A 12,699-nucleotide genomic window follows, 5' to 3' on the forward strand; every position below is an offset into this window, starting at 1 on the left:
GGCATCCTTCCTTCTGTGTAGATTCTGTGCCCGCCGTCTGGAGACCCTCGTACAGCCGTCTCTGGCCCTTGCTGGTGGATGCTTGTGAACTCAGGGCTTTGCTCAAATGTTTCAAAGGAAAGCCTTTCCTGGGCTCCACAGCATCCAATATCCCTCCAGCAGAGCCTGTTAGATCGACCTTTCTCATTGTGTTTGAAGTCCTCATTAGACTGGGAGCCCTGAGGGCAGGGACATGTCGCTTTTTATATTTCTCTTGGCAGTGCCTGGCTCGGAGTTGGGGGCCAATACAACTTTAAAAAATACAACTAAGTACATACAGTGTGAAGTGTTATTAGCATAACCTGGGGGGGGGGGTGTTAGTTAGAGTCTGCTTGACTCCTGAGAGGATGCTTGTGCTGTATATAAAAGGGTCCATACTATGTATTTCAAAGTAAAGTCTTACTTTGAAAGTCACACAGGGTCAGGAAGTAGCATGAAGATTTGAACCCATGTGTACTAAGTCTGTTTGCACCTCTAGGCTAAAATTTGTTTCCTCCTTGGTTGTTTCCATCTTGCTCTCTGACCTCAAAGCAGGAGGAAGTGAGGGCCATCTCCTATGTTGTTGGGAACAGCAGAACCTAGAGGGTTGGTGGTTTGGCAGTGGAGGGTAAAAAGTCTCTTTAGCCTCAATGGATCTCAGGTTGAGGGGAGTGAAGGGCTGTGGAGGCGATGGAGAGGAAGCAATCCAGGGTGGACCCCCTCATCGGTGGCTGGGGTGAATGGTGCTGACAAGGCTGGCCAAGTAGGAGAGGGAGAAGAGAAGCAGATTCGGGATCGGGAGGGAAGAAGCTGTGTGCCCACCTGGATCTGTTCAGCGTGAGATGCCCCAGAAACGTCCCCAGAGGAAACTTGGATGTGGTCGCGGACCTCAAGGGAGGTCAGAGCCTGAGACGCAGGTTAGGGTTAAGTCAGCTCTGAGTTGGGACCAAGAAGTGGGGTAAGATCATCCGAGATGGTACCACAAAGACCTTGGGAACGCATAGGGAGCCCCTGGAGATGCTGGTGAAGAGGCAACCGCGAGTAGAGAGTGGTTGGTTATAGGAGGGGAGAGAGGATGGAAACTGGGGAGGGGTGGGTTTGACGTAGGAGAGAACCGGGAAGGACCGGCGACGCCTGGGGCCAGAGGCGTTAGGGGCGGAGTGAAGTCCTTGGGGTGCTGTCTACACACCGCGCGGAGGGAGGGAGGGCGAGCAGCCAGACTGGGGAGGGGGTTGGGCCCTGAGGGCGTTTGGAGGGTTCGGGCGCCGGCCATCTGTCTGCGTGGCGGTGGCCCGCTCCCCCATCGCGCCCTGCGGGAGCCCAGCGGGAGCCCCCCTCCCCCGCGCGGTTTGCCCCGTCGAAGGCGCCAGGGCGCATGCCCAGAGCGGTGGGCATTGTCACGTGCAGCCGCCTGGCGCGGATTGGCTCCCGGCTCGCGAGCTCCCGGGGGATTGGCCGCGGCGGGGGAGGCTGCGTCGGCGCGGCGGCTGTGGGGCCGACAGCAGGTGCGTCCCCGCGGCCCCCGCGGCCCCCGCGGCCCCCGCCCCCGGGGCCTGCCCCTCTCCCCGGCCCGAGGCGGGTGCGGGGCGGCGCGCCCGGAGCCCCGGAGGCCCCGCCCGACGGCCGCCCGGCCTGCCCGCAGCCCGCAGGGATGGAGGTCCTGGACGAGTTCGACCGCGAGTTCCCCCAGAGCGTGACCTTCTGCCGACTCATCTCCGAGGAGGACTTCGAGAGGCAGGCGGCCACCTGCACGGAGCGCGCGCTGCGCCGCCTCTTCCGCAGCATCGACCGCAACCCCGCGCTGGCCGAGAGGGTGGTGCGCAAGGCCAAGCTGGCCGAGTACGAGCGGCGCGGGCTCTTCTCCTTCTTCTGGGTGCGAGCCGGCGCGGGGCCCCGCCGCGCCCCGAGGATGGGCGATGGGGGTGGGGGGGCGGCAGGGCGCCTTGGGGACTAGCTGGAGCTGCACGGTCTTCCAGAAGCCCCAGGCGCCCCAGCTGGGGAGTGCAGCGGGCAGGCGGCTCACGCGCCGGGCTTCCTCCTGCCCTGCCTCTCCCCTGGTCGTAGGCAAAGTTCTTCTGTGCAGTGCAGGGGGAGCTGAACTGTTGCAACAGCATGGGTGCCCTGGAGATGCACCAGCGCCTGGAGCAGCTGAAGAGGAGCATCCACCGCGTGCATCTCTACTCCCAGGGTGAGGCTCAGCCTCTGCCGGGCTCCAGTAACCCCGCAAACCTGACCCATGTTCCCTTATCCCTGGTTCTGTGCTTGAAATCTATAAAAAAAAAAAAAAAAAAAGCGTTTATTCTTAAAGTCTTTATTATGAAAACAAACATGCACAAAACTGCAGACTGCAGTGAACACTCGGGTACCTGTCAGCCTTCAGGTTAAGCAGCTATCCCCCATCTTGCTGTGCCTGCTTCACTCTTTATACCTGTACCCTCCTTTCCCTTTTCTTTTCTTTTCTTTTCTTTTCTTTTCTTTTCTTTTCTTTTCTTTTCTTTCTTTTTTCTCTTTTCTTTTCTTTTCTTTCTTTCTTTTTTTTTTTTTTTTAAAGATTTTATTTATTCATGAGAGACAGAGAAAGAAAGTCAGAGGGAGAAGCAGGCTTCATGCAGGGAGTCTGACCTGGGACAGGGTCTCCAGGATCAGACCCTGGGCTGAAGGCGGCGCTAAACTGCTGAGTCCCCCAGGCTGCCTCTTTTATTTATTTTTAAAGTATTTTATTTATTCATAAGAAACAGAGAGAGAGAGAGGCAGAGACACAGGCAGAGGGAGAAGCAGGCTCCATGCAGGGAGCCTGACGTGGGACTTGATCCCGGGTCTCCAGGATCAGGCCCTGGGCTGAAGGCGGCGCGAAACCACTTAGCCACCTGAGCTGCCCCCACTTTGCCTTTTCTGGAGCATTTTAGGGGGAGTCTCAGACACCCGTTGTATTCTTGGATACTTTAGAATACTTTTTTACATACTAAAAAATACTTTGTAATCACAATGTTCCCCAGATATAATTGACAATAATTTCTTAGCATAGCTGATACTCGGTTTGGTTGTTAGGTCCTCTGAGGTTCCTTTTCACTAGGATGGCCATATACTTTGTGTCCACGTTGGCACACTTGTGAGAGTGAAATGGCAGGGGCCACATTAGTGACCACATAGGGATGGCAGGTGATGGATGGCCATGTCTGTTGAAGTCCCTTTGAGGTAGGATGCCCTCACCTTACTCCTTCATGCTGTCAACTTGAAGAACTGTGTTGTTCTTTGGGGCATTCCACTTAGCGGATTTATATCTGTTGTTGGGGTCCACTGGTGCTGTCTTGTTCCTTTTTGCCTGTATTTCTTGGACAGTTGCTCTAAAGCCTTGATTAGATTTGGGTTCAGTTCTTTGTGTGTTTGTCTTCAGTGATACACTAGCTAGTGGCAGAGGGGCTTTCTTTGTTGTATTAGGAGGCCCTGCTCACCTGGGAAACCTACTTTCCCTGGTGCTGAGTGTGAATGCTCCACCATTTCTTCTGATGGACCCACAGCATATATAGCTCTTACTGCAGCCTCCTGAGGTAGTGTCAATGCTCTTTAACCTCATTTTACAGAAGAGACATAGAGGCCCAGGGAGGGTAGCCAGCTATGTGACAACAGTGTCACATAATAGAGTCTGGACTTGAACTCAGGTTTGGGTTGCCCTGGGGCTTGGGCTTTTAGCCTCCAGGTGCTCCCTGGTGGTGGTGATCCTCATTCTCAAAGAGCCCTTTTAATGGGCTGCATGAGGCACTTGTTTTTTTTGTTTTGTTTTGTTTTTTTATTTATGATAGTCACACAGAGAGAGAGAGGCAGAGACACAGGCAGAAGGAGAGGCAGAGACACAGGCAGAGGGAGAAGCAGGCTCCATGCACCAGGAGCCTGACGTGGGATTCGATCCCAGGTCTCCAGGATTGCGCCCTGGGCCAAAGGCAGGTGCTAAACCGCTGCGCCACCCGGGGATCCCGAGGCACTTGTTCATACCCACTTTGCTGGTGTCCTCTAGCTCTGAACAGTAGAATAGCCAGAGTTGTTGAATATAGGAAGAAAACCTAACGTGGAAAGAGGAGGGGGGCAGGTCCCAGAATCCTGCTACTCAAAGATTCCTTCCCTGAGCCCACCTCTGTAAGGCCTCCTATGTACGGGTTTCTTTACAGAGAAAGGAGCTTTGTAGAATCTCAGGATGGCCCTAGAGTTGGGTATAGTTGGGAACTCACTCCCTTGTCCGGGCCTGAACACCCCATGAAGGTGCTGGCAGACTCAGGAGCTTTCCACAATGCTTGGGGGTAGGTAGCAGACTCACCTGCCTGGGACAAGTCCTGCCCTCCTTGGTGGTGATACTCTGTTACTTCCCCTGAAATTCTGGCCTTGAAGTTAGATAGTCCGGGTATAGATCCCGCCTGTGGCTTGCACAGTTGGAGCTTCCAGTTCTTAGAAAGACAAAAGTACCCTTCCCTCATGAGGTGATATGGGGTCGGTGAGATAGTACATGTTGGTGCCTCTCAGTGGTGGCTCTCGACCTTCTTATGTGGTGCCCCTTGCGGGAAGAACCTTGTGAAGAACCTACACCATTGTTTGGCCTCCACTCTACCCTGTTTTGGCCATGGGGTAGACACTCATTGGTCTCTTTTGTCACAGATGCCAAGAAGAAGAGAAGAAAGCCAAAATTGAAATCAGAACCCATCCTCTTGCGAGATCGGTCAACCTCCCCATGCCTGGCACCAACCTTGCTGCCACCTCCACCACTGCTGTCACCCACCACCACCATGGCCTCTGCGGTGGCCCCATCACCCCCTGTCTACACTATGCCGAGGGCCTTTGGCCCCTTCCCTCCACTACCCAGCAAATCGGTCAGTGAGCTCATCTCCCATTCCACGTGGTCCTGAGAGGGGCAGAGGCTGAACCACCCTAGAGGCTCTCCCAGGCTCACAGCCAGCTAACTCTCAGAACTTTGTTTTTTTTTTTTTTTAGAACTTTGTTTTTAAGCAGAACTCTATCTGCAGGCAAAATCTTGGGTAGAACATGGATGGATAAAGCAGATAAAAGGGGCGGGGGAGATCTGCTCTGGTTGAAGGATTGGAGGCACAGAGGTTCACCTGCTTGGTCTCAGCTGAGCAAAGCAGCCACCAAAACACTGGGCAGAATCCTGGGGTGCCACCCCTGGACATCTCCAGCCCTGTGCCTGCCCCGCCTCATGGGTGGTGTTCTCCTTGCCACTCACTAAGTGCTTCTGCGTTGCTCTCCTAACGGTGCTCCTGCCTCTCCTGTCCCCTGCTTATCCCGCATCTCACTCCAGGCAGCCCCCATCCCATCCCCATGCCCCTAACACCAAGCTCAAGGTGGGTGCCTCAAGGATGATCCCAGTGTGTTTGCTGGATGAATGACGGTCACATGGTTCCCCTAGTTCTTGTATAAGGGGGTTTCTGTTTCCAGTGAGGCCCCCAGACTTGTCCTAAGGTTTCCTTTGTTTCCTGCAGATGGAGAAGTTGGAGGTTGCAAGGTCAGAAGTGAAATTAAACTGGGCTGGCCTGTCATCGAACCCAAAGAGGTGGAAGGAATTGATTCTGAGTTTGGGGAAAAATGAAAGGAGCATTTTAGGGAGCATGTTGTGTGCCACACTTGGTTCTCATTTTCCCCCCACCTTATTGTTAATCCTCATCACAATCCTGAGGGGCTGTTATTCCCATTTTACAGGGAAGGAGGCGAGGCTCTGGGTCTGCTCTGTGTGCGGGAGTCCCTGTGGGAGGGCCTGCCTGGGAGTAGCCCAGAGCTGATGTTCCCCTCTCTACCCTGTTTTGCAGCCACATGGTTGATCTGACTCCCTTGGTCCTCAACCCCGGAGGCTTCCATTTCTCATACCTGACTGGAAACAGTGCGCACAAGCTCCATTGCCCTGGCTTCCCCTGGTAAGCATGCCTCTGAGCCTCTGTGGGGCCAGACATCATCCTGGCTTATGTGGCTTGATGGCATCATAGCAGTGTGCACAAGGGCCAGAAAAATGTTCTTTGCATTTCATGAAAGGACCCTAATGTAATCAGGTACTGGAAAAGTCTCTCCCCCTTCATAGTGTTTGTAATGAGGAGAATTGGAGACAAGCAGCTCAGAGACTCACTAGAAAGGGAATAAGTCCATCAACTGTGGGCAGCCCTACGCTTTATATATATCTGTTTTACAAAGCAGGGATTTATTGAATATGTGGTTTGTTTGTTTTATTTTTTATTTTTAATTTTTATTTATTTATGATAGTCACACAGGGAGAGAGAGAGAGAGAGGCAGAGACATAGGCAGAGGGAGAAGCAGGCTCCATGCACCGGGAGCCTGATGTGGGATTAGATCTTGGGTCTCCAGGATCACGCCCTGGGCCAAAGGCAGGCGCCAAACCACTGCGCCACCCAGGGATCCCCGGTTTGTTTGTTTTAATCACCTGTTTTTTGCTACTTACGGAGTTGTCGAGCATTTCCATGGCATTCTATGGAGTGTTATTTCAAAGTGTATATTTATATTTAAACTGGCTGCTTCCTTGCATTAAATGACTTTCGTTTTTTTTAAATAGCTGTTATTTAGAGGAGTTTTAGATTCACAGCAAACTGAGAGTGTACTGAAAGTTCCTATATCCCCCTGCCCCTACACAGGCACAGACTCCCCCACTATCAGTATCCTCCACCTTACAATTAATGAACCTACATTGACACATCATTATCACCCAGAGTCCATACATTGGGGCTCACTCTTGGTGTTGTATGTTCTGTGGGTTCGGACAAACATATAATGACATGTATCCACTATTCTAGTGTCCTATGGAATAGTTTCATTGCCCTCAAAATCGTCTCTGCTCCAGCTGTTCATCCCTCCCTCTGCCCTAACCCTTGACGATCACTGATCTTTTTTACTGTCTCCATAATTTTACATTTCCCAGGATGTTATTTGCTTGGAATCCTATATATATAGCCATTCCAGATTGGCTTCTTTCACTTACAGTCCCTCCATGTCTTTTCATGGCTGGATAGTTCCTTTCCAGCACTGAGTAACTGGATGTACTGCAGTTTATTTATCCATCCACCTACTGAAGGACGTCTTGGTTGCTTCCAAGTTTTGGTAATTATGAATAAAGCTGCTATAAACATCTACGTGCAGGTTTTGTGTGGACACACGTTTTCAACTCTCTTACCGAGGAGCAATGATTGCTGGATCATATGGTGATAATATGTTTAAAGAAACTACCAAAGTGGCTATACCATTATATATTCCCACTAGCAATGAGTGAGAATGCAAATGACTTCTTATGTAAGAAACCTACACAGTTCTATAAAGAGGATTCTAAATTTAGTTGATGGAAAATTTATCCACGAAGGCACCCAAAGTGTAAGCAAACCTTTAAAAATGTTTTTGGCTTCCTTAGTAGTGAAAGATGTACACATTAAGGTTGCTAGGATGTATGTTACATACCTATTAAAAAGCCCTAAGTAAAGAGGATCCTGTGCTAGCAAGGCTTTAGGAAGAGACTCATTTTTCCTGTGAAAATACTATAAATTGACTTTGTCCTTTTAAAAATTATTTTATTGAGATAATTTGCATATAGCATCATATGAACTCACCCTTTTAAAGTGTCCACTCTAGTGGCTTTTTATATATTAACATTTGTGCAATCATCACTACAATCCAATTTTATTTTTTAATTTTTTTGAAGATTTTATTTATTTATTTGTGGAGACACAGAGAGAGAGAGATAGGCAGAAGGAGAAGCAGGTTCCCTGTAGGGAGCCCAATGTGGGACTCAAACCCCGGGACTCAAGGATTACGCCTTGAGCCGAAGGCAGATGCTTAATCACTGAGCCACCCAGGCGTCCCACCAATCCAAATTTAAAACATTTCCATCATGTCAAAAAGAAGAGAGTGGAAAGACAATGGGAGAAAACATTTGTAAATCAACAAAAAAGAACCATTCCAAAAAAATGGAGAAAGGACTTGCATTTCTTCAAAGAAGGCATACAAATAGCCAGTAAACACAGGAAAAGATGCTCCACATCATTAGACATCAGGGAAATGCAAGTGAAAACCCACAGTGAAATACCACTTCACACCCACTAGGATGGCTGTCATCAAAAAGACAATGTTGATGAGCATGTAGAGAAATTGGACCTCAACTGTGTGGTTGGTGGGAGTGTAAAATGGTGCAGCCACCGTGGAAAAAACATTTTGGTTCCTCAAAATGTTAAACAGGATTACCATATGATCCAGTAATTCCACTCCCAGGTATACGCCTGTAAGAATTGTAGAGACTCAGATACTTGCACGTGAATGTTCATAGCACCAGTATCAGTATCACAGTGGCCAAAAGGAGAAAACAACATTAAGTATATCCAAGATGAACAAACTGTGATCTATCCATATAATAGAATGTTGAAACAAAAGAAGCCAGTGCAAAAGGCCAAGTTATTGTAGTTCTTGTTACATGAAATAAATAGGCAGAGGCCTAAAGACAAAATAGATGAAAGGTTTCCAGGGACTGGGAGAAGGAAATGAGTTGTTGCCTAATTGGTACTATAGTTCCTGTTTGGAGTGATGAAAAAGTTCTGGAAATAGATAAGTGGTGATGGTCACAGGACATTGATGAATGCCACTGAATTGTATACCTAGAAATGATTAAAATGGTAAATTTTATATATATTTTACTACAATTAAAAAAGAAACCTTAGCACCACTTAGCTATCACCCCCAATTCCTCCATCCCCCAGCCCTAGCAGCTATTAACTACTTTCTCTGTGGATATGCCTGTTCTGGTCATTTCATATAAATGAAACCATACAATAATATGGTATTTTGTGACTAGCTTCTTCCATTTAGTGTTTGCAAGGTTCATCCACATTGTGGCATGTGTCACTACTGAATCTGTTTTAGTTGGCAGGATAATTTATTTTTATTAATTTGTTTTTAAAGATTTTATTTATTTTGGAGAGAGAGAGAGAGCAAGTGCAGGAATGTGAGCAATGGGGGTGGGGACAGAGGGAGAGAGAGAATCTCAAGTAGACTCTTTTGGGCACGGAGCCTCACAACCCTGAGATCATGACCTGAGAGGAAACTAAGAGTCGGATGCTTAACTGACTGACCCACCCAGGCACCCCCAAGATAATATATTTTATTTTTTATTTAAAAAATATTTAAATTTGAGTTAGTTAACGTGAATTTCCTGTTTTTTTTTTAATCTCTTTTTTAAGACTTAATTTTTTTTAGAGCAGTTTTAGGTTCACAGCAACATTGAAAGTACAGAGAGTTCCCATACACCCCCTGCCTGCACATGGCATCACTTCCCTTAACATCAACACCACCCACCAGAGTGATGCATGTGTTAACAACTGATGAATCTGTCCTGACACATCATAATCACCCAGAAGTCCATAGTTCACATCAGGGTTCCTTTCGGTGGTGCACATTCTATGGGTTGACTTTCTTTTTACGGTTGAACAGTATTCCATTGTATGGATATACCGCATTTTCTCTACACATTCGTGACTTGACGGACATTTGGGTTATTTCCATTTTTTGGCTCTTATGAATAATACCGTTAGAACATTTGTGGTCAAGTGTCTGCAAGGACCTAGTTTTCAGTTTTCTTGGGTATATCCTTAAGAGTGGAGTTGCTGGGTTGTATGGTAACTCTTGAGGAACTGCCAAAGACACAAGTCCCTTATCAGACATAGGATCTGCAAATATTTCCTCCCACTATGTAGGTTGTCTTCTCACTTTCTCAGGGGCATCTTTTGAAGCACAAAAGTATAAGGTTGGTTCTTTTGAAAGGCAGTGTATGAAAACATCAGGAGCCATTGATCTGGTATTTTTAGTCCTGGAAACTGGCCCCAAGGAGATGATTAAGGGAAAGAAAAAAGCAATTGTGTACAAAAATGTTTAGGGCAGTGTCATTTAAAAGGAGAAAAACTGGGAACAGCTTAAACGTGCATTTACCTAGAGGCACCTGGGTGGCTCCATTGGTTAAGTGTCTGCCTTTGGCTCAAGTCAAGATCCCAGGGTCAGGCTTCCTGCTCAGCAGGGAGTATGCTTCTCCCTCTCCCTTTGTCTACAGCTCTCCCTGCTTGTGCTCTCTCTTTCTGTCAAATAAATAAAAATTTAAAAAAAATTATTTATTTATTTATTCATGAGAGACACAGAGAGAGGGGCAGGCAGAGACACAGGCAGAGGGAGAAGCAGGCTCCATGCAGGGAGCCCGAAGTGGGACTCAATCCCGGGACCTCAGGATCATGCCCCAAGCCGAAGGCAGATGCTCAACCACTGAGCCACCCAGGTGTCCCCAAATAAATAAAATCTTTAAAAAATTTTTCATTCACCTAATTATGGAATATTATGTTGTGGACATAAAATTATAAACATGATTAAACCTGACTATGTAGGGATCCCTGGGTGGCGCAGCGGTTTGGTGCCTGCCTTTGGCCCAGGGCGCGATCCCGGAGACCTGGGATCGAATCCCACATCGGGCTCCCGGTGCATGGAGCCTGCTTCTCCCTCTGCCTGTGTCTCTGCCTCTCTCTCTCTCTCTGTGACTATCATAAATAAATAAAAATTAAAAAAAAAAAAACCTGACCATGTAGATTCATGAATTATGTCTAAGTGGAAGCAATAGGCTATCCAGTCAGATCAGAAGGAGGTGGGGTGGGGGTATTGGAAAGTGACTGCTGGGTGACAGAAGGGGTTGTCAGCAAACACATTGTGCAGTGTTGTCATGAAGCAAAATGTGAAAGTAAAGAGTTGTGGGGCCATGCACCAGGGCTGGACCATCATCAGGGCATTGCTGTTGAGATACCTTCTAGCTTTTTCTATTTTTAAAAAAGATTTTATTTATTTATTCATGACAGAGAGAGAGAGGCAGAGACATAGGCAGAGAGAGAAGCAGGCTCCATGCAGGAAGCCTGATGTGGGACTTGATCCTGGGACTCTGGGATCATGCCCTGGGCCAAAGGCAGACTTTCCTTTCCTGAAATGGAATTATAAGAAAAACAGTATGAACAGGTTTCAAAAAGACTCTCTTTTCTCAGATTGTAAAACAATATGTTTATTTAGACAATTTGGAAACTGCACACAAAAGAAAATACACGAAATCACTATTATCCCACTGCCAAAAATAACCACTATTAGCATACATTTGTCTTTTCCCCATGGAGAAACATGCATATACACATATGGTAGTCTGTTACCTAATTGAGAGTGTCCTGTTAGACAGTGTTGTAGCCAGCTCTGGAATGTGTTTCTTTAGAAATATCCTTAAATTCGCCAATAGTAATAGATACAAAATGCTCCAGTGGATGGAATATTTCCTCAACCATTCTTGCTCATTGGAACATTGCACTGAGGGGCAGCCTGGGTGGCCCAGCGGTTTAGCGCCACCCTCAGCCCAGGGCCTGATCCTGGAGTCCCGGGATCAAGTCCCATGTCGGGCTCCCTGCATGGAGCCTGCTTCTCCCTCTGCCTGTGTCTCTGCCTCTCTCTCTCTCTCTCCTTCTCTCTCTCTCTGTGTCTCTCATGAATAAATAAATACAATCTTTAAGAAAAAAAAAGACATTGCACTGATGGGGACAGTTTTAGGCTCTTGTGAGATATTGCTTTGTGAGTGAGCTGTCTTCTCATGATGCTATCATCAAAAATGGGTTATTTTTAATTGGTTTTAAACAGTTTACAAAAGCAGGACATGTTCTATGGAAAAAGGTTCACAATAGAGAAATGAATATGTAAACTATAAGAGGCCCCTGATGCTAAGAGTTGCACATGTACGCTTCTAACACACACACACACACTCATACACTCACACACAAATACACTGGTTAATTTTGTAACCAAAGCAGGATAAGATTGCATACACTTCCTAGCAGCTTGCTTTTTCCCACTCCTGTACTATTGGGGCATCTTTATTTTCTGGGATATACAGACCTACCTCATTCCTTCAGCAGCTGCAGAACAGCCTGCTATGTGGCATCCACGGTCCCTTCCCTGAGGAACGTTTAGGTTGTTGCCAGGTTTTCACAATCCCAAACATTGCTGCAGTGAACAGCCTGGAATAACCATGCACGGAAAAGAGTTCTGGAAGTAGCAGTGTACTGAGAGCCACCCCACAGCCCGAAGTTTTGTTGTATGTACTTCTGATGGCTTTCTGTGCTGGTATCCCACCTCACGGACATGTCTTGTTTGTCTCCTGCACAGGACCTCGGCTTGTAGTGGCTCCCCCAATACCGAGGAGACGCCACCTGCTCCTGTGAAGGCCTCCATCTTCACCCCACCTGTCTTGCTCAAGTTCCAGCCTGTGCCAAGACCCAAAGATGACTCTGAGAATGATCCTAGCAGCACAGAGTCTGTGCCCCAAAAGAGGGGCCCATAGCCTCTTCCCTACAGACCATGGCTAAAGGAATGAATAAAGTTCCCATGGAGGTGCCTTACTTGTGCTGGGCTCCCTAGAGGCTGTGCAATCCCATGGGCTTCCTCCAGCCCTGAAGAGGCTGTCAGGGGAGTGCAAGCCTGAGGCCCCCTCGGCCTGAGCCTGCATACAGTAATTGGTCAGGTCTGTGCTACTGTGAAGTCCCCTTGCTTGCACTCTACATGGGAATTCAGCCACAGCGCTTTGGTTTTTTGTTTTTGTTTTAAAGCTTTTATTTAGGTAGCCAGAGAGCATGAGTG

The 12,699-nt window shown here is 47.8% G+C and overlaps 1 protein-coding gene across 1 annotated transcript; it reads left to right on the forward strand.

Moving 5' to 3' along the window:
• The first annotated feature begins 1,398 nt into the window (after positions 1 to 1,398).
• LOC112677025 (uncharacterized) lies at positions 1,399 to 12,461 on the forward strand. Its single transcript, XM_025474938.3, has 7 exons — positions 1,399 to 1,523; positions 1,661 to 1,891; positions 2,083 to 2,206; positions 4,663 to 4,874; positions 5,502 to 5,572; positions 5,826 to 5,930; positions 12,229 to 12,461. The coding sequence occupies exons 2-7, from the start codon at positions 1,670 to 1,672 to the stop codon at positions 12,401 to 12,403; spliced, it is 909 nt and encodes a 302-aa protein (XP_025330723.1). The 5' UTR covers positions 1,399 to 1,523; positions 1,661 to 1,669; the 3' UTR covers positions 12,404 to 12,461.
• The last annotated feature ends 238 nt before the right edge of the window (positions 12,462 to 12,699 follow it).

Source organism: Canis lupus, chromosome 26, assembly GCF_003254725.2.
Source record: "Canis lupus dingo isolate Sandy chromosome 26, ASM325472v2, whole genome shotgun sequence".
Lineage (NCBI taxonomy): Eukaryota > Metazoa > Chordata > Mammalia > Carnivora > Canidae > Canis > Canis lupus.